The sequence below is a fragment of the Oratosquilla oratoria genome, chromosome 8, assembly GCF_046742065.1.
Source record: "Oratosquilla oratoria isolate Oo_2021 chromosome 8, ASM4674206v1, whole genome shotgun sequence".
Taxonomy (NCBI): domain Eukaryota; kingdom Metazoa; phylum Arthropoda; class Malacostraca; order Stomatopoda; family Squillidae; genus Oratosquilla; species Oratosquilla oratoria.
In genome coordinates, this window is record NC_134784.1 from 78,532,036 (window position 1) to 78,557,035 (window position 25,000).

At 41.2% G+C, this 25,000-nt stretch overlaps 1 protein-coding gene across 5 annotated transcripts in view; it reads right to left on the bottom strand.

Annotated features, from left to right (window-relative positions):
- The window catches only part of LOC143027847 (teneurin-m-like), a 1,035,709-nt gene that overhangs the window by 155,675 nt on the left and 855,034 nt on the right, over positions 1-25,000 (bottom strand). For all 5 annotated transcript variants that reach the window (XM_076189526.1, XM_076189527.1, XM_076189524.1 and 2 more), the window contains exon 6: positions 6,621-10,379. In XM_076189526.1, the coding sequence (XP_076045641.1) occupies positions 6,621-10,379 (3,759 nt within the window). The remainder of the gene's footprint in view (positions 1-6,620; positions 10,380-25,000) is intronic.

Consider the following 25,000-nt stretch of genomic DNA (forward strand, 5'->3'; position numbering starts at 1 on the left):
ACAGCAACACACATACATACATATAAATGTGTACATGTGCGTCAACGCGCACGTCATTCACGACAAACTAACTCCTTTTAGAAAGTTAGCACAATATCTCATTTTTCATCAGTCTTCATTCATCAACAGCATAACATAAGAAGATGTAATCAAATAAAACTCGATTATGTTCAAAAGTTGCGAGTTCTGCAAGCACAAGACGACTCGATTGGTCGCTCTTTCCAATATTCCTAAGGACGCGCTAAAGGGTGAGGGAGGAAGGGGGGAGAAGGAAGGGGGAGGAGAAAGGAGGGAGGGGGGGGGAAAGGGGAAGGGGGAGGAGAGGAGAAGGCGGAGGAGGGCGGCTATCAGAAGCCGATACTGAGCCAAATACCTGGCGTGTCCGACTCTTCACGAGAAAACGTTTCACCCCGAGCACTGCCAGACTTCTTCTTCGGTTCCGATCCCACGTTTTCGATGATTAACCCCCTTCGCCTGGGTGACGCACTTCCAAACATGCTCTTTTTCTTCTGGATAGAGCCAGGCGGTTCTGTTTGGTGACTGGGGTGGGTGGGTGTCGGATAAAATACATACTTTGGAGGAGGTCCTACGAGGGACGTGAAAATAGCGGGAAATACATGGTCAGGTTTCAGGAGTGCATGGAAGGAGCATTGGTGGAGCTCCATGGAAAGAGCTCTCCCCCATCCCCCACCCACTCCCCCTCATGCATGACAGCATCATCCATACACAACCATTCTCCATTTACCCCTATCTTCTGTCCTCTCCCGTCCTTCCTCAACAGACAGTCCCCTTTCCAAATGCCCATTTTACCTCATCAATTTCATTCTAGATCACCCCCTCTTATTCACTCCTTCCACCTCTGCCATCCGCACCTATTTCACTAGTCTTTCTTAACTCATTCTTTCCATGTGTCCAAACCATCCCAATACTCTTTCATCAACCCTATCTCCCAACTCCCTTTCCACCCCTGTTCTCCTCCTCACCTCCTCATTTCTTACTCTATTCAGCCTAGTAACCCCTATCATATTTCTCAGGCACCTCATCTCAAACACATTTAAACTCCTCTCTTCCTCTCTTATGTTCAATGTTTCTACCCTATAGAGTGTTGTCGGCACAATTACTCCTTCATACAATCTTCTCTTAGCATCCATTCCCAAATGTCTATTTCTCATTACACTTTTTAATCCCACAAGGCATTTACTCGCTTCTCTCACTCTATATTCTACCTCCACCTCCACTCCTCCCTTTCCCGCCACATTCGTACCCAAGTATCTAAAACTATCCACTTCCTCCAGGCTCTCTCCCTTGTTACTCACTTCTAGTCTGCTGCCACTTTCTCCCCTTGTACATCTCATCACCTTACTGTTACCCACATTTATCTCAAGCTTCATTCTTTCACACACCTTCCTAAACTCTGTTACTAATTTCCTCAATCACTTCTCTGATCCTGCTACAAACGCAGTATCGTCAGCAAACAACAACTGGCTTATCTCCCATTTTTCTCCATTTTCTTTAACCATCTCCAATCCCTGACCCACTACCCTTGCGTTTACCTCTCGTACCACCACATCCATGTATAAATTGAACAGCCAGGGCGACATAACACATCCCTGACTAAGTCCCACCTTTATCTCAAACCACTCACTTTCTCTTTTTCTAATCCTAACACAAGCTCTACTACTCTCGTAAAAACTCTTGACTGCTCTTAAAATCTTTTCTCCTATCCTATATATCTGCAATACCTTCCACAGTGCCTTCCTGTCTACTCTGCCATTAGCCTTTTCCAGATACATAAACCCCCCCCAAAAAAAAAAATCCTAACCTTTTCCTAAAGCTTTCTCACATATCTGTCTAACCACAAAAATCTGATCCACGCAACCCCTACCTTTCCTAAAACCACACTTTTCCTCAACAATTACTCTCTGTTCCTTTCCTAATCCTTTCATTCAAAACCCTCCCATAAGCCTTCCCAGCTACACTTAACAAACTGATCTCTCTGAAACTACTACACTCACCCTTGTCCCCTTTTCCCTTGTAAAGTGGAACTATACAGGCTCTCCTACAGTCCTCCGGCATTCTATCCTTTCTTAAATAAACATTAAATAACCTCACCAGCCAATCCACCATCACTGTACTTCCATTTTTTCAGATATTCTGCATGAAATCCATCCAACCCAGGAGCCTTACCTTCTCATTTTAACAACTGCCTTCACTTCTTCTTTCCTTATTTCTCCTTCATTTTTCTCATTAATCACAGTAATTTTCTTAGCGCTTCCCACTGCAACTACCTTTCCCTCCCTATCCTCCTTCATATTTAGCAACTCCCTAAAATACTCTGCCCACCTTCCTCTTACTTTCTCTTCCATTATCATCTCCCCATCTGCACATTTTAACTTTTCTTCTCTGCTTGATTCACCTCCTCTTCCTCTTTTAATTTATTTCCAAAACATCTTTTTATTACTTTCAGAAATGTCTGTCATACTCTTACCCCTGTTTCACATCTGCTTTCTTCTTTGGTCCCTTTATCTTATGCTTTACTTCTCTTCTCTTTTCTTTGTACCCAACATATGATTCCCTTATCTTATTTTGTAACCAATCTGTGAAAGCTCGTTTCTTCTCTTCTTCAACCTTCTTTGCTTCCTCATCCCACCACTCACTACAATTTCTTCTATTTTCTCCGTTCTCCTTGTTCCACACACCATCTTTGCTCGCCTTGTGACTCCCTCCTTGAACGATCCCAATTCCTCCTCCACGCCTAGTTCTATCCTTCACTTCCTCCCACTCCTTTCTTAGCTTGCTCTTGTACTCCTTATCTTTCTCATTTAAGCAGTTCACTTTAAGTACCTCCTTACCTTCTGTCCTTTTCCTCTTTCTTTATGTGTCCACTCTCAACTTACCTTCCACCAAAAAATTATCTGATATTTCTCCACTCTCTCCCCTTAGAACATGTACATCCTTAACTCTTCCTACTATACTCCTGGTTACTACTATCTAGTCCATTAACGCTCTATCTACCACTCTTCTATCTACCACCCTCTCCTATGTGTACTTATGCTTGACTTTCTTCCTAAGCACTGTATTTGCTATCATCAACTCTCTAGACACATCTCCACCATCAACTCTCCACTACAATTTTTTCCTGAACTTCACACTTCCCAATCACTCCGTCTATTGGTTAATTTCCTACCCTAGCATTAAGGTCTCCCAATACCATTACACTGACATTTTTTCCTAATCCCTCTATGCACTCATTTAAATCCATCCAAAAAGACTCCCTTTCCTCTACACTCTTCTCACTACCAGTCCCATATGCACTTACAAAAACCCACATCTTCCTTCCCAGTTTCACCTTCATCCACAATAACTTTAAAGAAACCTCCTTCCACTCCACTACACGTTTACCTATCTCTTCACTTACTAGTATAGCCACCCCTTCTCTTCCTCGTCCTCTCTTCACTCCTGAGAACCTCTTAACTACACTCCCAAACTCACACTCTCCCCTCCCTCTCAACTTAGTTTCACTCAGTGCCAACACATCCATCTTTCTTCTCACAAACATACTGTCTATCTCTTCCCTTTTACTCTCATTTGTACTACATTCAGGCACATTAAAATACCTAAACCTTAGGGTACTGGTTGGAAAACTCCTAGACACTCTTATGCCTTTACTTTTTTTTAGGATTTTTTTTTAGGAATGTCTCCCGTGGGGTTACAGGGAGAAGGATGCCTAGTCCTATCTCCGTCCCGTTTTTGTCGCCTCGTACGACTTAAGTGGGAAGACTTTGTGGCAGTATTCTTTTCTCCCACCACGGGGTTAGGCGAAAAAAAAAGAATATTCAGAGAAATGGTACAGGGGTGGGGGGGGGGGACAGCATAACGAAGGAACAGTCGCAGTATAAAAAGTATCATCATTTCTCTGTGAACAGAAATTTCCTCTACCACAGGCAAAATGATGTGTGGCTGTGGTCCGTAGGGGCCCTAAATCATCAGCTGCATGCTACTTAGCCACAATAATATGCAGCCAATACCCCAGATGGGGGTATATATACTGTGTATATATATATATATATATATATATATATATATATATGTGTGTGTGTGCTTGTGTGTGTGTGTGTGTGTGTGTGTATGTGTGTGTGTATGCATACGTATATCTATATGGAGTTAAACATTATATATGTATATATACATATATATATATATATATGTATGTATATATATATTTGTGTCATTATGACACATTATGGCGTGACGGTATGGTCCTCGCCTAATAAGAAGCAAGCCGCTCAGGCGAGGGTTCGAATCCCAGTACATTTATAAATATTTAATGGCACTGGAAGAACACACGGGGATCAAGAATTCATATGCGCAAATATAAAGACACAAATAGGCATATAGATATACAATATACCTGTAGTCATGCACATACACATGTTCATATAAATACATAAATACACACGTATATACGGAGTCATATATAAATATATGTATTATTTGTTAATAAAAACCCATAAATCTACGGCATAATCTAAGAAACAGTATGACCTAAAATAACAGCAATAGTACTTACGTGATGACATTTTTAAAGCATTCACTCACTCACTCACTCACACACACACACACACACACACACACACACACACACACACACACACACACACACACACACACACACACACACACACACACAAACATTCATGCACACACATATATTATGTAATATATATCTATATATGTATTCAAATGCTATATTAGGGGTTGGCTTATCTACAGTGAACTACAGTACATATCACATTAATATATACTAAGCGATGAGTGGCATTCCTTTTGCTGCCATGTCCAGTCTCTGGTGTCATGGTAGGAGCAGAAATGAGGAAGAAAATATTCATAAGTAAATGCAGGAACACAAACAGGCAACATGAAATAAAAGGTAAAAACAGGCAAATGGATAATAAATAAGAACATACTGAAATAAATAACATAATCTTTATTTCAATGTGAATAATTTTGTGTGTGTGTATGTGTGTGTGTTTGTGTGTGTGTGTGTTTGTGTGTGCGCGCGTGCTTGAACTATGATCATATACAAACATATCTGTGTATAGAGAGTAAATAAAAATCATGTAAATATTGTTTGTGTAAAAATGTATTGACCAAAATAAATCATAGAAAAGGAACGTTGAACTAAACTTTATACTCAACTTAAAAGAAATGAAATTAAAATTACACCAAAAGGCCCATCATCTATGAAAATAAAACAATTAAACAACCAAAACAAATAATCAAAATTAATTTAGCTGCAACTTAAGAACAAAGGGGAATGTCAACATACTTAAGTGCAACATAGCTCTAAAAGATTATCATAACAAAGCGAATAAAGTGCTTAAAACATATGCCCATTCCAACGAACAAGATACGTTGCAAAAACTAACCAAACACCTTTCTTACCACAACGCACTTTAAATATTTTCTTATGAAAAGTGACAATCTTACGCGGCTGAGAAGGGGACTCAGGCTTTAACGTCTCTTAACGTACCAAGACCCTTCAAAAAAAAAAAAAAAAAAAAAAAAAAAAAGTCATCCGACATTAGCCACATAGAATCTAGATAGTGCGCCCCGGCATTGAGGGTGTATCTATTGGCGAAACTAATTAAGGATGAATAAATTAACAAATTAATTCAAAGGCTATGAACTTGTATCGAGAGCTTGGGGGTGGGTTGGTGGGTGGGTGGAGGGTTGACTTACTTCCAACACAGGCAAAGCAAGTGTGGAGGGAGGGAAGGAGAGGGAGGGTTGGAACTAACATTCTTCATGCAATAAATTAAATTCATACACCAAGCGTCTTGCTGGTTATTGATGGCGTCTTGCTATTAGTTGACTTAGAGAGTGCTGGTTGTGGGAGTGGGAGGGGGAGGGGGGTGGGGAAAGGGGGCTTGGGGGAGCACGGGGAAGGCTGATGGGGGTGGCCATACAGAACGGATCGAGTGAATTCTGGATGGAGGAAGTTTGCCTGACTCCATTTGGGATTGATGCATTTAAGTTTATTCGTTTGTTTGTCGCTGCAGTTAATGGTTAATTGATTTATATTAACTCCTTAATCTCCCGACTATTGTGTCTTTATCTATTTTTTTTTTTGGTTATTACTGGACGATTTTATTCAGTCGAGAGGCAAACTTAAGGGCTAAGTTTATTTGGGACTCCTTCTCAACCCAAAGTCTGCTCCCTCGAGTGAGTAAAATCTTCCCGCATCCTACAGAACATGTTTAAAATGTTTCTAAAATTCCACTCAAATCAACATTTTCAAAAAATGAAATACCCAATTTTTTTTTTTTGTTAGTCTCGTACTATTCGAAAAAGTTCTGTAGTGACTAAAGTAAGCACCATTTATAAGCGGGGATTGATATATTAGTGAACAATGTTCAATTTGTCCAAGTGAATACAATGGAATAGGGTTTAATAAACGGGTTTGCAGTGAGACATTATTTCTTATTTACTTTTTTCTACTTACTTTTTTATTCTATTCTATTTTTGTTGGATTTGGTGTTTGTTTTCCCTTTTCAAAATATTGGTTTAGTTCACTGTTCCTTTCCTTCGACAACAGAATTCGGAATCTATCGTCTCACCTTTAAGTTCCATCAAAATATCATCAGGGAGGGGCGGAACGGTGGTGGTGGTTGTGGTGGTTGTGGTAGTTGTGGTGGTTGTGGGATCATTAGCTGGGGTGGTAGTTGTGGTTGTGGTCGGGTTCTCGGCTTCTGTCACGCATCTGGGGAGAGAGGCGAGGTCTGGGTTCTGGGGCAAGTCTTTGGGGTCGGGGGTCTCGTCTGGGGAAGTCTCATTGGTCGAAGGACGTCTTGTGGCCTCACGGCCGAAGTGGTTCAGTATAGCAACGGGGTTCCTTTTGAGGTCAGATCCAGTCACGTCGTTACAGGAGCAAGGGCACTGACATGACTTCTGTGGGTCCTCGATCTCGTAGGGGCCTAGGGTAGTCGTCGGAGTCTCCTCCCGATCTGTAATAGGTTCTTCAGGAGGGGGAGGTGTGACACCTTGCTGGAGCCTCTGGTTATGGCCGTGGGAATAGGTCTCGTTGCCGTGGACGGTGAGGACAAGAGACGCAACATCTTGATGGGTGTCAGGTTGCATGATGTTAATATCAGCCACCTGGTCCTCTCCGCTCGTCGGGACGGACACTGACACCATGTACACGGGCTTCTCGTGACTACTGGTCAATCCTGTGGAATCTTCCGTGTCATCTTCAGTGGCAATGGTCACATTGACGTTGACGCGTTTAGGGTGCCGCATGCCACCCTTCGGAGGAAGGGGATTCGCGGCTGGTAGGACGTCTGCCATGACCAAGGGAGGATTGAGTATGTGCTGCGGTTTGAAGAACGGTTGTTGTTGTTTAGCTAAGCGCTGTTGTTGAATAGCTTTTGGATGCGTGTGATGCATCGTGACGGGCTCATCAGGATAGTCTGAGTCTTCCTTGGGGGGCAGACCTCTACCTGCGGTCTCGTACTGAGGAGCGTACCTCACTTCTGGGCGTCTCGAGCTGTACGGGAACCACGACCCTCCGGAATCTTGCTTCTGGCCATGCGACTCTGCTTGCTGCGATGGAGTCTTGGAAAAGTCACTGGAAGATCCATACCTGGAGTTGGCGTTGCCAGCTTGAGAATTCGATCTCTGCCATTCGGACTGGTGACTACTTGCAGAAGATATGCTGCTCGGGTTGGCATATCCGTCGCTAACGCTCTTGGAGTCTCCCCATTCTGACAATCTATGGGGATCCTGATGTTCAGCATAAACTTCTTGCTTCTCTGTTGCTGAGGCTGCTTGATGTACACCAGAAGTGTCCCAGCTACTTGCACTGTTCCGTTCTCGATCTCTTGAGGATGAGGATGAGAATGATGAAGAGAAGGAGGAGGAAGATTCTCCATCTTCTTCGTGATCTGTCAAAGATGATGATGATCCATAATTCTGGGATTCACTAGGTATCTCTCTATCCTCACTCTCTTCAACAAAGCCGGGACTCTCAGTTGGCATCATAGTTGTCTCCTTGTTGCGTTCTTCCTGAGATCGACCTTGAGCTTCGAGGGAGAAGATCTCGACAGGATGAACGTCGTAGGAGAAGACGACCGGAGCATCCTTCCGGATCCTTTCAGGAATTCTCTCTTGGGGTTTGGGAGTTGAGGTAACCTGGCGTTGTTCCCGCTTCTCTTCCACGACTGGGGGCTTCTTTGTTGTGTAGTCTGCCAGAGACATGACCCGGGATCCCTGGGCCTCAACCTGGAATTCATCTCTCGTGAGGGCCATCACCCGCAGTCCGGGAGGTAACTGGGTGTCCGGGATGACTTGTCTGGCTTTCGGGGCAAAGCTCAGTCGCGGGTGTGAGGTCGCCGCCGGCGCCTGGTCGACTTTGTCATCCTCGTCGTCGTCATCGAAAATGACATCTTTCTTATCGTCGTCATCGTCCTCCCAGCCGTCGTAATAAAACGAAGACTTCTCGTCCTCGTAGTCATAGTAGTAGTCGTCGTGCTCGTTCAGGTCGTATTCAAAGATGTGAGGGAAGAGGTCGAAGGCGGTGTTGGAACCTTTCTTACTCGGATTCGCCTCCACCTCGTCGTAGTAGTCTGGAGACTTTGTCGAATCGGCGTAGACGGGGACCCCAAGAGATTCCAGAATCCGGGAAGGATAGTGCTTTGGATTGGATTTAGGAATGGGACCCCCGAAGCGGTCACGTGTGTCGAATGACATCACTCTGGACGTTCCCTTGATGAATGTTGGGCTCTCCTTGCTGGACTTCCTGTCCTTCGGGTGGACGAATTTCTTCGGCGGAGGATTGAAGACGTAGCTGTTGGGGTCATCGCCAAGCATGTAGGCTTCGTGGTTGAAGGGCACGCCGTTACCTCCCTTTCGGACGATGGGTTGATCTTCCTCAGATAGGTAGTCTTCTTCGAAGGCACCAGTTTCCGTGCTCGAACCTTGAGACTTGGTCTTTGGCATCATTGTACTCTCGTCGTTCTCCTCCGAGCGGAGGTCGCTCTCATCGATGTCCGCGAGATCCGACCGATCTGGAAGTTCCTCGACGTTGTCAAGGTTCTGTTGTTTCTTTTTCAGAAGGTCAGTCGGCACAAACGCAGGAGGGGATTCTGTCCCCGGGTTCGCCTCACTCGAACTGTTCGATGGTTCCTCGTCCATGTACTCCACGGCCTGGCTGTATTCCTCTATAGGGTCGTTGCCGAACTCGTAAATATCGATCTCTGCCTTGTTGGTGTCCGCCTTGTCGACGTACTCACTGATGTCATATTCATCGAAGTCGTATTCGCTGTGGGGATGAGTGTCTTCATTGTTATCTGGATCCTTCTTCATGTTAGAACTGGCCTCCTCCTCTTCCACTTCCTCCTCTTCATCGTTCTTATAGTCCTCGGTCTCGTACTCCACCACATCGACTACAGGTTCGAAGACCAATATATCAGCCTTCATCTCAGAAGACTCGCTCGAGGGTGACGATACCAACGAAGGCGCTGAAGACGGGGTTTGCGAAGTCTTCAACTCATCACCCTCATTCTTCTCCGGCATCGACGATGGGGCTGGGGTCGAGAGCACCTCTTCCACTTCTCCAGCCACTTCTCCTTCTGCTTCTCGACTCCTGTTTTCCTCGTCCATTGCTTCCTTCCCTTCTTCAGGATGATCATCATCGGCGGAAGGGGTCGACTGGCCTGTTCCTGAAGAGATGGCTGTGTTCTGGCCCAGGTCGGGCGGCGTTTGGGGTGATGAGGAGGGCGATGAAGGAGATGATGATGGTGATGAAGGTGATGATATGGGTTGGGAGGAACTGGCCGTGAAATCAGAGTCGGCGTCTGTAAGTCCTGACGGCGGGGAAGAGGGAGAAGATAAATTGGAGTCGGAGGAGGGTGGTGGGGGAGATGTTGAGGTGGGAGGGGGAGTTGTAGGGGGTGAGGGGGAGTCAATAGGTCGTGCAGAGGGGGATGGGTTGTCGGGGGATGGGTCAATAAGGGGTTGCATGCGGGTTTGGTTTGATGACGTAGCTGCGGCGTCTAGAGCATGCGGTACGCTTCTACGCATGCGGTGGAGGGCTGGTTGCTCAGCCGCAGCGGGACGCAGGTTCCTCCCCGTCCTTTGCGGGAGCTCCAAGTCAAGCAACTCCACAAATTCTACACGATTGAGGCGTTCGTGCGGGGAGTGCAACCGGCTCGGGCGACGGCCGCGATGGTGGCTGCTGAGGGAACTGGGGGAGGGAACCTGGTTACCTCTGGGGGCGACGTGGCCTGCGGTTGCGGCGTCGTCCGTGACTGCGGCGGTGTCTTCCACCAGGACCGCACAGCCGCCTGCGGCGCCGGGAGTCCAAGCCAGAACGCTCGTGGCTGCGGGCGAGAACAGGGCAGCACAAGTTAATGGGGGTTAATGGGTTAATGGGCTGCTTGCAAATGGGTGCAATGAAGGAAGTCATATTAGGATTAATATGGGGTGCAAAATGGGCAATGGTTGCTTGCTTATATCAATCATGATTAATTCAGTGCACAAGTCAAAAAATATCTATAGCATTGTTATAATGTTTATGAAAGACAATCTGAAATTCTATTAAAAACTATGACTCAAAAATGCAAAAATATCATTTAATCCATCCTATGATGCATTATTTCATACCTTATAAAAACAATATTTCATACACACACACACACACACACACACACACACACACACACACACACACACACACACACACACACACACACACACACCTGTATGCTTGTATACATATATTCATAGAAGTATATGTGTTTCAATCCAGTGTGCGCGCATGCGTGCGTGCGTGCTTTTGTGTGTGTGTGTGTGTGTGTGTGTGTGTGTGTGTGTGTGTGTGTGTGTGTGTGTGTGTGTGTGTGTGTGTGTGTGTGTGTGTGTGTGTGTGTGTGTGTGTGTGTGTGTGTGTGTGTGTGTGTGTGTGTTCGTTTGTTCTTTGTTTGTTTGTGTCTGTGTGTGTGTGTGTGTGTGTGTGTGTGTGTGTGTGTGTGTGTGTGTGTGTGTGTGTGTGTGTGTGTGTGTGTGTGTGCACGTGCGTGTGTGTGTGTGTGTGTGTGTGTGTGTGTGTGTGTGTGTGTGTGTGTGTGTGTGTGTGTGTGTGTGTGTGTGTGTGTGTGTGCGCGCACGCGTGGGTGTGTTTGTGTGTGTGCGTGATTGCGCCGGCGCACACATATCAACCTAACAACACAAATGTATCCATTCCATAGGAACAACCCACGTGTGGATGCACTTATGAAGTCGAATCAATTGGCTGACTTAACTGACTGAGTATTTGACTATTAAACTTAACTATGAGGCAACAAGGCAAGCTGGTTGCACAAGCACTTGCACGGTTCTACAGGCAAAGGATGCAAACAATACAAGCAATAGGAACGTAAATGTTAGTTCTGTCGTTAGCACGAAGGCAAAACAGATGGACGTAAAATCGAGGGACAAAGAAGATGACACAGGGACGCCGAAGAAGACACAAGTGTACCTAATGGTAACCTACTAAAAATCAACATGTATGGTTAACACGAAAAAAAAAAAAAAAAAAAATGGATAAACAAATAAATAAAATATAGATAAATAAAAAAGTAAATAAATAGAAAATAATAATAAACAAATAAATAAGTAAATAGATAAAATAGAATGAAATAAAATAAAGAAAGAAATAAAAAAAATGTAGTTAAAAATCACGAAACGGTTATCTATTAATATTAATATGTAAATACATCAACTGTTTAGACTTTATGGTTTAGTGCAGAACCACCGAACTATCTCGTACAGACACTTAAACTTGCCACGATACATTTTGTGTGTGTGCGTGTATTATATATATATATATATATATATATATGCACATAAATATGTATGTGTATGAATATATATACATACATACATACATACATATATATATATATATATATATATATGTATACACATACACAGACAAAGCAACGTTTTCAGCATGAATTTATGACAGTGGTAAAGATGGAAAACAGAATTTCATAAATTAAAAAGAGTAGACAGGAGGGCACTGTGGGAGGTATTTCAGATTTATGGAATAGGAAGAAAACTGTTAAGAGCAGTCAAGAGTTTTTACGAGAGTAGTAGATCCCATGTTAGAATTAGAAATGGAGAGAGTGAGTGGTTTGAGGTAAAGGTGGGACTTTGCCAGGGATGTGTTATGTCGCCTTGGCTGTTCAATTTATACATGGATGGGGTGGTGCAAGAGGTAAACGCAAGGGTAATGGGCCGGGGATTGGAGATGGTTAAAGAAAATGGAGAATAGTGGGAGATAAGTCAGTTGTTATTTGCTGACGACACTGCGCTTGTGGCAGGATCAGAGGAGGGATTAAGGAGGTGAGTGACAGAGTTTGGGAAGGTGTGCGAAAGATGAAAGTTGGAGATAGATATGGGTAAAAGTAAGGTGATGAGGTGTACAAGGGAAGAGGATAGCAGGAAATTGGAAGTGAGTATTAAAGGAGAGAGACTGGAGAAAGTGGATAGCTTTAGATACTTGGAGGCAAATGTGGTGGGAAAGGGAGGAATGGGGGTGGAGGTGGAATGTAGATTGAGAGAAGTAAGTAAATGCCTTGGCTAATTGAAAAGTGTAATGAGAAATAGACATTTGGGAATGGATGCTAAGAGGAGATTGTAGGAAGGAGTGATTGTCCCCCCACGGCACTGTATGAGGCAGAAATATGACACATAAGAGAAAAGAGGAAAAGTTTGAATGTGTTTTAGATGAAATGCCTGGTAGGGGTTACTAGGCTGGATAGAGTGAGAAACGAGGAGGTGAGGAGTAGATCCGGGGTGGAAAGGGAGTTGGGAGATAGGATTGTTGAAAGAGTATTAGGATGCTTTGGACACATGAAAAAAAAAAAAAACGAGTGAAGAAAGATTAGTAAAAGAGGTGTGGAAGGCAGAAGTGGAAGGAGTGAACACGAGGGGGCTACCAAGGATGAGATGGATGGGTGGGGTAAAAGGGGCATTGGGGAAGAGGGGAATGTCTGTTGAAGAAGGAAGGGAGAAGACAGAAGATAGGGATAAGTGGAGAGTGGTTGTGTATAGATGATGCTATGATGCATGGAAGGGAGTGGGGGATGAGGGAGTATGTGTGACGCAGCCCGAAGGGATTTCTCCTCATCTTCTCTTTTTCTGCATGAGGGGAGAGGGGTCACCGATTAAATGAAGCGGCCTTGCTGTAGATGTGCTGTGTCTTGCTATATTGCTTCAGACCCAGGGCAGTGGGCAAGATGCAGGGATGACCCGTCATCCAGGAGGAGCCAATGTAAAAGGGAGGGAGGGGGGTAAATGGGAGTGGATTATTTGGGGATGAAATGGGTGGGAGTGGATTTTATGCCTTTGTTTTTTGCTGCCTCCCTTGTAAGGGGAAAAAAGCCGTTGGTATATGTATGTATGTACTTATATTCCCGCACTTAAATGTATGTCTATTCCACGGAAATGACTAAGATTTTTTTTTAAGTCGGTTACTTAAACTCTGTTTATAAATTTGAGAATAGAAATATTCTCGACTCGGTTGTCGACATGCGATTTTATTCAAATATGATGATGTCAGCGAAACATTAGCTGTTGATGCTTTTGGTACAGAATATTGTCTACCAGCGCTTCGGTCCTTATGGACAATATCGCGCCGCCGTTGCTAACGTAACATTAGCTGCTGTTGTCTCTAAATAGGTGTAACAACTACACATGTTTGCATAATAAAGTACGATGTGAACGAGTAACTTACGACATAAATCGTACGTTGATTATGTGTACAAGTGTCGTAAACAGTGTTAACAAGTCTAGAATAACGGTGTAAACAAACGAAGATATATATATATATATATATATATATATATATATATATATATATATATATATATATATATATATACATATATATATATATATATACAGTATATATATATTTCATACAAACAAGTTCAAAATATAAGTTAAACCTTAAGCTTACGTGTCGCAAATTGACGACGCAAACAGGCGTCGTAAATTTTACAATGTAAACAGTTTAAACTTAGGACGTAAATAATTATAATAAATTTGCAATGTAAATGATCATCTTACAACACAAAAGTTTAATATTGTAAATTTACGACACGCTTGCTACATTTACCTCACGACACCGACCATAATAAATGGAGCTAGTTGTACAATGTGAACTATAAGTAAAGCAAATTTGTATCAACACATTACCCCTTCATTGAGTATGAATTAACATTAATTGCCTTTGTTGCTTTTGTAGCAGGAGCAATGACACCATATAAAGCCCTAAATACTTTAATCGCCGCCATGACACCCAAGTCGAAACGGTTACGCTTAAGTCGCCGCGAAAACACGTACGTCACCGCGACAGAAGCGGAATGATTTATCATGTCATCTGACCCTAAGTGTTGTACTCTATGGATTCTATTCTACCTAAAACCAGCCGGTCTAATGAAGCTGAAAAGAGGCCCTTGGTCATCCACATTTCCAAGTCATTTCTTGCCCAGAAGGACAAACGTGGTGACAACACATAATCCCAACTCACAACTCTTCATACCTGAGTGATACCAACGACAAACTACCAGGAAGACACCCAACTCATCCCTGCAGCCTCTGGTCATTGTAGATCTTCTATCCTACTGCATGACCCTCGCTGTAGGCGCGGCTATCTACGTCTACTATTGAAATTGATAGCTTTCTATTCAAGCACTTACGCCCCCCCCCTCCATTCACGCTATGCATTCGCTCGAGACTAAACGACAGTTTTACTGTCGCATACGATAGTTTTAGAGCTTAGATTCGGTGATGATATGCCAGCATGTACCTATGATAAATGGCAACTGTCGGAGGTAAGTATTAGTGCAAAAGAGAAAGGGACGGATTAAAGAATAGAAAAAAAAATAAAGAAGGAGGATGAAGAAAAACAAAGAGAGATGATGTACATGAAATGGAAGAGGTTATAGAGGAAGAGGAGTGAAATATGAAACAAGAGAGAAGGTAACATATGAAAGACACTAAGGTGTATAAAAAGAAGTAGGGGAAAGAGGAAGGTAGGGAAGAAGACGAGGAGGAAGGAGAGAAGGAAGGAGAGGAGGAAGACGAGGAGGAAGGTAAGGAAGAAGAAAAGGAGAAAGAAAAGAAGAAAAAAAGAGGAAAAAGAAGAAGGGAAAGAAAAACCTGAAGAAAAGGAAGAGTAGGAAGATGAGGAGGATGCAGAGACGAAGGAAGAGTAGGAGGAGTAGGAGAAGGAGGAAGAGGAGGAGGAAGGAGATGAGGAAGAAAAAGAGGAGGAGGAGGAGGAGTACGGAGAGAAGGAAGAGGATCTGTTGAATAAAGGAGACTGTAGACAAAGATATAACAGATAAGAACGAAAACAATATAAAAACAGAGAAAAATAAATATATGAAAGAAAAAATGAGAAGGAGTTCTTCTGTGACGCATTCTGCAACAGTCAGACAAAAGTCCGTGACGCAAAAAGAAACATAAATAAAACATAGAATAAAAGAGGAAAAAAGAGAAGAGGGAGGAAAAGGGAGAGATGCAAAGAGAGGAACAGAAATAAATAGAAAAAATATACTATAAGAATTTAGAAAATAAAAGGAACAAGAACAGAAGGGAGAGGAGGCCGACAGGGGGAAAAACTACAACGACGATAACAATATCAGAAAATGAGGACTCAGGCGAAGAAAACCCTCAGCTGTGGGGTCAATGAGTTATAAAAATAATACTGGTAATTCTTTCAGTGTATGCATAGGTGTACATAAACATACGCACGTATACACTGAATACATTATATATATATATATATATATGTATATATATAAATATATATGTATATACATATATATATATAAATATATATATGTATATATATATATATATATGTATATATATATGTATATATATAAACTTATATATATATACATATATATATATATATATATATACTTATATATATATATATATATATACTCATATATTTACATACATATATACATACGTATATATATATATATATATATATATATATATATATATATATATATATATATTCAATGCTCTATTTGTTCACGTGAAAGTTTTCCATCATTGTACTAACTGGAGTAATGTTTTCTCTATTTTTTCTTGTAATTCATTTGTCAATATAAACATGATAGAAAGTAGTGTTATAAAACATTCTGAAGGTTCTATTCTTAATATCAGTAGTATCATTAATGAATTACATAAATTCGTGATCAAGAAAATTTGTAATCAGGTTGTAAGTGACGAAAGATATTTTGGTGATTTGTGTTGTTCTCTAAGATTTATTCTTATTCATTTGTGACTTTTTATGCATTACCAGTTTAGTCTCTTGTCTTGTAAATCTTCTTGTGCTACTAATTTCATGTGTATGCCACTGAAGATGTAAATAACACGAAAGCGCTTGGGAATTACATTTTCCGATTTTTTCTTTTGTGGTTACCAGCAAAATTTTTGGATCATGTGTTATTTTAATGATGATTCTGCATATATACACACACACACACACACATATATATATATACATGTATATATATATATGTATATATATAGATACATATGCATATATGTATATAATAATATATATAAATATATATATATATATGTATATATAGATACATATACATATATGTATATATTTATATATATATAAATATATATATATATATATATATATATGTATATATATATACATATACACATATGCAAAATAACCACAGGAGAAGGGAAACTTGTAGACAGTAAGTAACTACTGTCTAAAAGTTTCCCTTCTGTTGTGGTTATTTTGCATTTTGTATCACGTTGTTGTGATTGATTGCGTATATATACATATATATATATATATATATATATATATATATGTATATGTATATATATATATATAATATATAAGCATTATATGTATGTATATAATATATAAACATTATATGTATATGTATATATATACTGTATATATATATATATATATATGTATGAATATAAATATATGTATATATATACATGTATATATATATATATATATACATATATATATACATGTATACATATACATATACATATACATATACATATGCATATACATATACATATACATAAACACACAGTTATGGAAAGGCCCTCAGAGTTAATCGCACCATTCACGCTACATTCTTCGCCGTAAGGCCAAGACCCAGGTCGAACGTGTTCGCTTCCAGGGAGCCCGAAGTCGTTTGCATGCAAATCGGACGCTGCCGCTACTCACCTCATCTGATCTCAGGGCCTTGAGCCCCTCTTCCTCCTCCTCCTCCTCCTCCTCCTCCTCCTCTTCTTCTTCCTCCTCCTGTATCTTCTTTTTCTGCTTCTATCCTGTGTCCCCCTCCTATATCTCCTCTTTTTTCTGTACCTTGTTTTTCTCCTTCTCTCCTAATTTCTGTTCCTTTTCGTCCTCCATCTCCTCCTTCATCACCTCTACTCTCTTTTCCTCCTCCTACACGTTGTGTTCTGCTGTTTCTTCTTCTTCCATTTCCTTATCTTTCATTTCTTATTTCTCCAGTTCCTCCTTTATCTTTTATTCGTCTTCATCTCCTTCTCTATTCTATCTACTCTTCTATTTTCTCCTCCTCTACTTCCTCCTTCTGCTTCTCTTCTATAACCTCCACTTTATCTTCCTCCTCCTCCTCCTCAGCATCATCTTCCTCCTCCTCCTCCTCCTCCCCCTCGTTCTCTTCCTTCTTCTCCTCCTCCTCTTTCTCCTGCTCCCCATCCCCATCCACTTCCTCCTCCTTTATCCTCTTACCTCTGAAATCCCGTCCTATAAACACGCTCTTCTCCAACACTTCTCCCTCAATATTCTTATCTCCCTCTCCTCCCTCCCTCCCTCTCTCTTCCTGTTTCCTTCCTATAGTGAAAATCCCGGCACGGCCAAACTGCTCATATTAAGTCTCAAGTAGTTGAGAAAAAAAAAAAAAAATCGAGTGAAACATTGTGAAAAAACAAATAACCTAATACATGAATTTCATGAATCCATATACAGACATAATATTCATAAATGATTAAATACATAAGTAGAATTAAGTAGAAAAAAATAGAAGATCAAAGAATAATACATAGATTAATCATTGTAATAAGTCTTTATGTACAATCAGTGTCCAAATCAAGAAAGGAACCAATAATATACCTAAAGACAGCCTTGCAGTTAAATCGTTTTTTTTTTTTTTTTAATTTCGTATATTTCCTAAACATATATTCTCAACCGAAGAAGCTTTCGGGCGAGCAATTTTTTACTGAACTTCATTTAATTCATTCCCTTATACTTTGTCTATTTATTTTATTTATTTACTCTTAATAATAGTACTTTTAGTCCCGAGTCAATTTTTTTTTATCTATTTATGTATTTCTTCTATTTACCTATTTGTTTTTCCCTGTACTTTTTTTTATCATTGTACTTTTAGTCCGGAATCAATCCTTTAGACGAAAAAAAATTGTCTACAGTCAATATAGGGCAACTCTCTCACGGGACATTATTCATTTAAACCTTCTTCAACATCTTCCTACGTGACCCTTCTTGATCCTAGTCTCTCTCTACTCAAAACCTGATTTTTTTCTTTGGGGGGGAGGGGAGGGGGGAGGGGGAGTAACTCTCAAACCTGGATCTAGTAGTCAAAAAAGAAAAAAAGAAAAAAAAAAAAAAAAAAAAAAAAAATTTCGCCACGATCGTGGCTCTTGGCTCTGAAAGCATTTCCATGTTTCTTCGTCTTCTCACCTTTTCTCTCTTCTTTTTCTTTCTTTCCAAAATTTTCTTTCTTCGTCTTGTTATCTTTATCATCTATAACCCAATGCTTTTTGTTTTTCTATTTTCAGTATCAACCGTTTCACTACAATGGCATTCTAACACAGACAACCGTATCATTTTCAAATTCCACGATTATATCTTTCATTGTTGAGTATTTTACATGATTATATAATATTTCCTTAGAAAATTCACTTATTTCATAAAACTAAACTGTATTGATACAATCAAATACTTATATACACTACTTCCTTAAAGAAATACAATAATTTCTTTATATAAATTGGTATCTATACAATAACGATATATTAAGAATATATACTATAGGTCGGGTTCGACCTTGTTCACACTAGCGGTTTAAACCGTATGGAAACCGCATTGGTACCGCATAGTCAAGTAAAAATTGCGCGGTTGTGTAAGAACGCTTTCATTGACTTACACTGTAATTGAACCGTCGCGGTCTCAACCGCGATGGTTGCAAGTGTCAATGTGCACAGGGCCATAGAGCGTCGCTACCAGCGTGTTGGACCAAGGGCGTGGTTCATTAACCCATTAAACTCCGATGACAAGATTCTTTGTCATTTGGTCAAATAAAACAAAAAATCATAAAACACCAAAATGTTTGATCAAACACCAGAAAAATATGACGTCAATCCTCGCTTCGCTCGCAGCGAAGCGAGGACTGACGTCATATTTTTCTGGTGTTTGATCAAACATTTTGGTGTTTTATGATTTTTTGTTTTATTTGACCAAATGACAAGACATCTTGTCATCGGAGTTGAATGGGTTAAATTCCATTCTACAAATTTCTCTGTGAGAGGCACCGTCCTAGCCTCCTCATAGGGGGAAGTTCGTGAGGTTAAAAAATCATCATCAACACCAAATTATTTGATTTACTTGAGGAGTCCCAGTGTATCGTGACCCCGATTTGGATTAAGTTTAAGTTTTAGAGAGAAGTAAATTCTTGTGATATTAGCTTTAAAAGAAAAATAATCCCAAATCACGCGACTCTGAGCCAGAGGTGAGATTCCACAGAAGTCGAGGACGATGAAGTCATTTGTGTCCGGAAGGTCACAGGTTGGCTTGTCTTGACGAAATATCGTACATGTATGTATGTATACATATTATATACAATATGTACACACATACACACACACACACACACACACACACACACACACACACACACACACACACACACACACACACACACACACACACACACACACACACACACACACATCTATATCTATATACATATGTGTATATACATACATATATATATATATATATATATAAATGTGTGTATGTATGTGTATGTGTGTGTGTGTGTGTGTGTGTGTGTGTGTGTGTGTGTGTGCGCGTGTGTGTGTGTGTGTGTTTGTGAGAGGGAGAGGGAGAGAAAGAGAGAGAGAGAGAGAGAGAGAGAGAGAGAGAAAGAGAGAGAGAGAGAGAGAGAGGAGAGAGAGGAGATAATTGTTGACAAGGTCCTGCTTGTCGACGATGTAGGTTCCTCATTTCCAGGACTTAGCAATGACGCTTCCCTTATTCAGACACATGTGTTTACACGCACACATACACACGCACACACACACACGCACACACACATACACACACACACACACACACACACACACACACACACACACACACACACACACACACACACACACACACACACACACACACACACACACAAACACACACACACGCACGCATATGCTCGTATATAGGAAGGGGAGAGAGAAAGAGAGAGAGACGGACTGAGAAGAGGAGGAGCAGACACAAAGGGAAGAAGGGGAAAGTATGGGAAAGGAGGATGAGAATAGGGGAGAGTAACTGTATGAAGGGGAGTGGGGAAAGGTAAGGGAGGAAGAAAGAAGGAAAGGGAAGATTGGAGGATGAATGGACGCCAAGACAGATGGAGGGAGGAAGGGAGGGAGGAAAGGAGGAAGGGAGGATAAACGAGAAACGGACAGGGAGAGGGAGAGGGAGGGAGAAAGGGAGAGAGAGAGAGAGAGAGAGAGAGAGAGAGAGAGAGAGAGAGAGAGAGAGAGAGAGAGAGAGAGAGAGAGAGAGAGAGAGAGAGAGAGAGAGAGATAGATAGATAGATAGATAGATAGATAGAGAGAGAGAGAGAGAGAGAGAGAGAGAGAGAGAGAGAGAGAAAGAGAGAGAGGAAGAGAGAGAGAGATAGATAGATAGATAGATAGATAGATAGATAGGTAGATAGATAGATAGAGAGAGAGAGAAAGAGAGAGAGAGAGAGAGAGAGAGAGAGAGAGAGAGAGAGAGAGAGAGAGAGAGAGAGAGAGAGAGAGAGAGAGAGAGAGAGAGAGAGAGAGAGAGAGAGAGAGAGAGAGTGTTAATGCCTTATCTAAAACTTTGAATACTGTACATCTCACAGTCTTTACAGGGATGATGTACGGGCGTCAACCTTTTCATGGGAAGCATTTTGGCACAGCCAGACTACCCAAGTCAAGAGAAGAGGGGCTCGGCCGTGGAAAGCAAAGCGTCACCATTTGTATGCAAAAAGTCAGAGTCTATCGGAAGATTCCAGTTTTTTTTTTCCTCCTTCTCTTCTCTCTTTCCCTTCCTCTTTCCCACCTCCTCCTCCTCCTTCTCCTCATCTTCTTCCTCTTCTTCCTCATCGCCGTAAAGAATCCAAAACGAAGATTTTATTCATGAGTTCTTTCTCTCGCTTTCTTTCGTGATGTCTCTATCATCTCTACGGTTCCGGGAAGGGGGGGAGAGAGGGAAGGAGGGAGGGGGAGAGGGAGGGAGGGGGGAGAGGGAGAGAGAGATGGAGAGAGGGAGGAATGGGAGTGGCTTTTTTTTTTTTTTTTTTTGAGTGAAGTATCACTCCCTGGAGAATAGAATCAAGTGGTCCAAAACTGTGCATTGCTCGGTTCTCCTTAAACCCTTCTTTCACCATTTACAGTTACCTAAACTTATCACCATCTCTCCCTTAACTCCCCCTTCCACCCACTCTAACCGCCATTTTAAGTTTCTTTGACTCAAAAAGCAAAAGGATTTAATTCGTTTCGATTAAGAAAAGAATAATGTTCTTTAGTTTAAGTATACGGTAAAATCGGAATTGTGTTTTTGTATAAAAATCTGGATATAAAATTCCAAAATTTCAGGTCTGAAATCTCCGTGGCTCAAGTTCCTCTTCAAAAAAAAAAAAAAAAAAAAAGAAAAAAAAAAGAAAAAGAAAAAAAGAAAAAAGAAAGTAATATGGGCAGATTAGGCTTTGGGGTCCTATACATTTTATTAAACTTGCTTGGATTCACAAAATCCATAATAGAACATATCACTAGCTTGAAGAATGGTCTATGCACAATAGATACGTGATTCACGACGGTCTTGGATCACGTGTTGGACTTGCAATTGACAGATATTACCCTCCCAAATGAGAGCTCAGAGTTCATATATACCGAATCTATGGGTAATGCTGTGACCTCTCTCTATTTCTCTCTCTCTCTCTCTCTCTCTCTCTCTCTCTCACACACACACACACACACACACACACACACACACACACACACACACACACACACACACACACACACACACAAACACACACACACACACACACACACACACACACACACACACACACACACACACACACACACACACACACACACACACACACACACACACACACAACTCCTTGCCCACTAGAGCTGGAGTGCCGGCTCACAGAGCAGCGATGCTGAAATTATTACAGCCCTGGGCGGAGTCGAACGCTGACCAATGGATTAGCGGTTGCGAGCGTTACTACTGCGCCGTCGAGCCGGTGTGTTCTGGATGTCGCCGCCAGGTGATTTTATTCAGCCGAAGGGGAGCCTTTCCGCCTCTCATCTTTGTCACTTTCTGCTGCAATATCAGCTTCCCTCCGCCCCTCGCAGTCACCGTCTCATTTATCGTCGATTAATTACTTATCATTATGTACGTTTCATTACTTATCATTTAACGTTAAATTCTTTTACGTAAATTACTTATTCATTCCCATATTTACCGTTTCACTTAATACCTTCTAGATCGGTGGTTAACTTGAGCTATTTAATTCTGATGAACATTATTGTTATTATTATTATTATTGTCATTATTATTATCATTATTATCATTATTATCATTATTATTATTATTATTATTATTATTATTATTATTATTATTATTATTATCATTATTATTATTTTTGCAAAAGCTTTCTCAAGGGGTTTGTAACTATCTTGTTCTGTTTAACCCCAATCAATTGTATTTAGTTTTATATGAAACCCTCTTCTTCTAACTATAAACATATTGATAAAGTATTTGTTTAAACATACACACATTTAATTCACTTATTATTTAATTCCTATTTTCTTTCGATTTTCAAGCTTGATTGTTTATTTATCTACTTTTGTTTCTATCATAAGTTCATTTGTCTATTTATTTGATTTATTAATTTGTTTATTTTTCTATCTATTGACTTATTCATTCAATAATCTATTTACACTCTGTCGGTTCAGTAGGTATGCATCTGATTAAGGAAAGACGCGGCAGGAAGAAATCTTTGTCTTCCACCGACACATTGACCCAGTCTAGGCTTTATAACATCATCGGAAGTGTTAACCTATTAGTTTTTAATTATTTGTATTTTTTTAAATAGACAATGACTTTTGAGACATCTTACACCCACCCACACACATACACACACACATACACACACATACACGCACATACATATACACACATACACATATACACACATACACATATACACATACATCTACATGCACGCGTTCGCGCGCGCTTGTATGTGTAGTGTTCAATCGTTCTTACCCCGTGACTCAGTGGACCCGGGTTCAATCCCTGCCCACCTCCAGGTGCTCTCATCGTCATAATACACAGTGCAAAGGTGACGCTTTCGTGCGAATCTAAGAGCCTCTTCGAGTAAGCTCCTCACTCTAATGGTCACATAATGTGAACATTCTGCAATACAGTCTAGATAATCTAAACATGGTTGGGCCAATTAGGATCTAATTTCAATCCAGACGGAACACAGTCCAATCCATTAAGGAATAGTTCGAAATCGTATATACGAATTGACTCTCAGTTATGACACGGGGGACCCCGCCTCCTCCTCGTCCGACACAGCGTGAATCTGACACAAAATTGTGTTTCGTATCTGAGGAGTCAGATGAGAGTGGAGGAATCTATAGTGCTTCTCGACCAAGACTTCTACAGAGAGGTCCTTACATTATTTGTGAAAGTATAGTGATGAAAATATAGTAACAAATGTATAGTGATATTATAAGGATGTAGTGGTTCCTGGGTTGGGCTAATCAACCCCATAGATCATCATTAACGTGGGAGATTGGTTCTGGTGACACTATACGTACTATTCTAACATTTGTAGTGAGAGGAAAGTAAATTATTCGAAGGAGGAAGGAAAAGCCAATTGAGAAAATATATATCTATAAACACCCACACGCACGCGCACACACACACACACACACACACACACACACACACACACACACACACACACACACACACACACACACACACACACACACACACACGACTCGGTAGCGCGGTTGGCAGAGTCCCCGATTGTCACTACAGTGGTCCGGGTTGGAATCCTGCCCAGGGCTGAAATAATTTCAGTATCGCTGCGCTTCGAGTCGTTACTCCAACTCTCGTGGGCGGGGAGTTGGGTGTGTGTGTGTGCGTGTAAGGTCACAGTATTACCCATAGATCGGTCATACGAGCTCTGAGCTCTCTTCCGGGAGGGAAATAGCTGTCGATCGCGAGCCCAGCACGTGATCCAAAGACCAAGGTGAATACACACACACACACACACATATTCTATCTATATACCAAAGGTTTCTTCCTCCTGATAAGGGGGGTAGCCAGCAAAGGCACGCACTTCCATCCTCCACCCTTTCCTCCTTCTCATCTTAGATTCTTATATACAAACAAACAGTTTCTGTTCCAGTTTTCCATACTTTGATGAAGACCCAGGTGAAGGCTAAGCTGCTTTACCATCTCGCTGTTGTACATATGGAAGAGGTGAGAAGACAGATCCTAGCCTTCCTCGACACCCGGAGCCTATGCAAAGGTCGCGGGGTTCAAATCGGGCAAATCATGACTCTATTCCCGGCGAGTAGGAGCTTTACCCACTCGACCGGT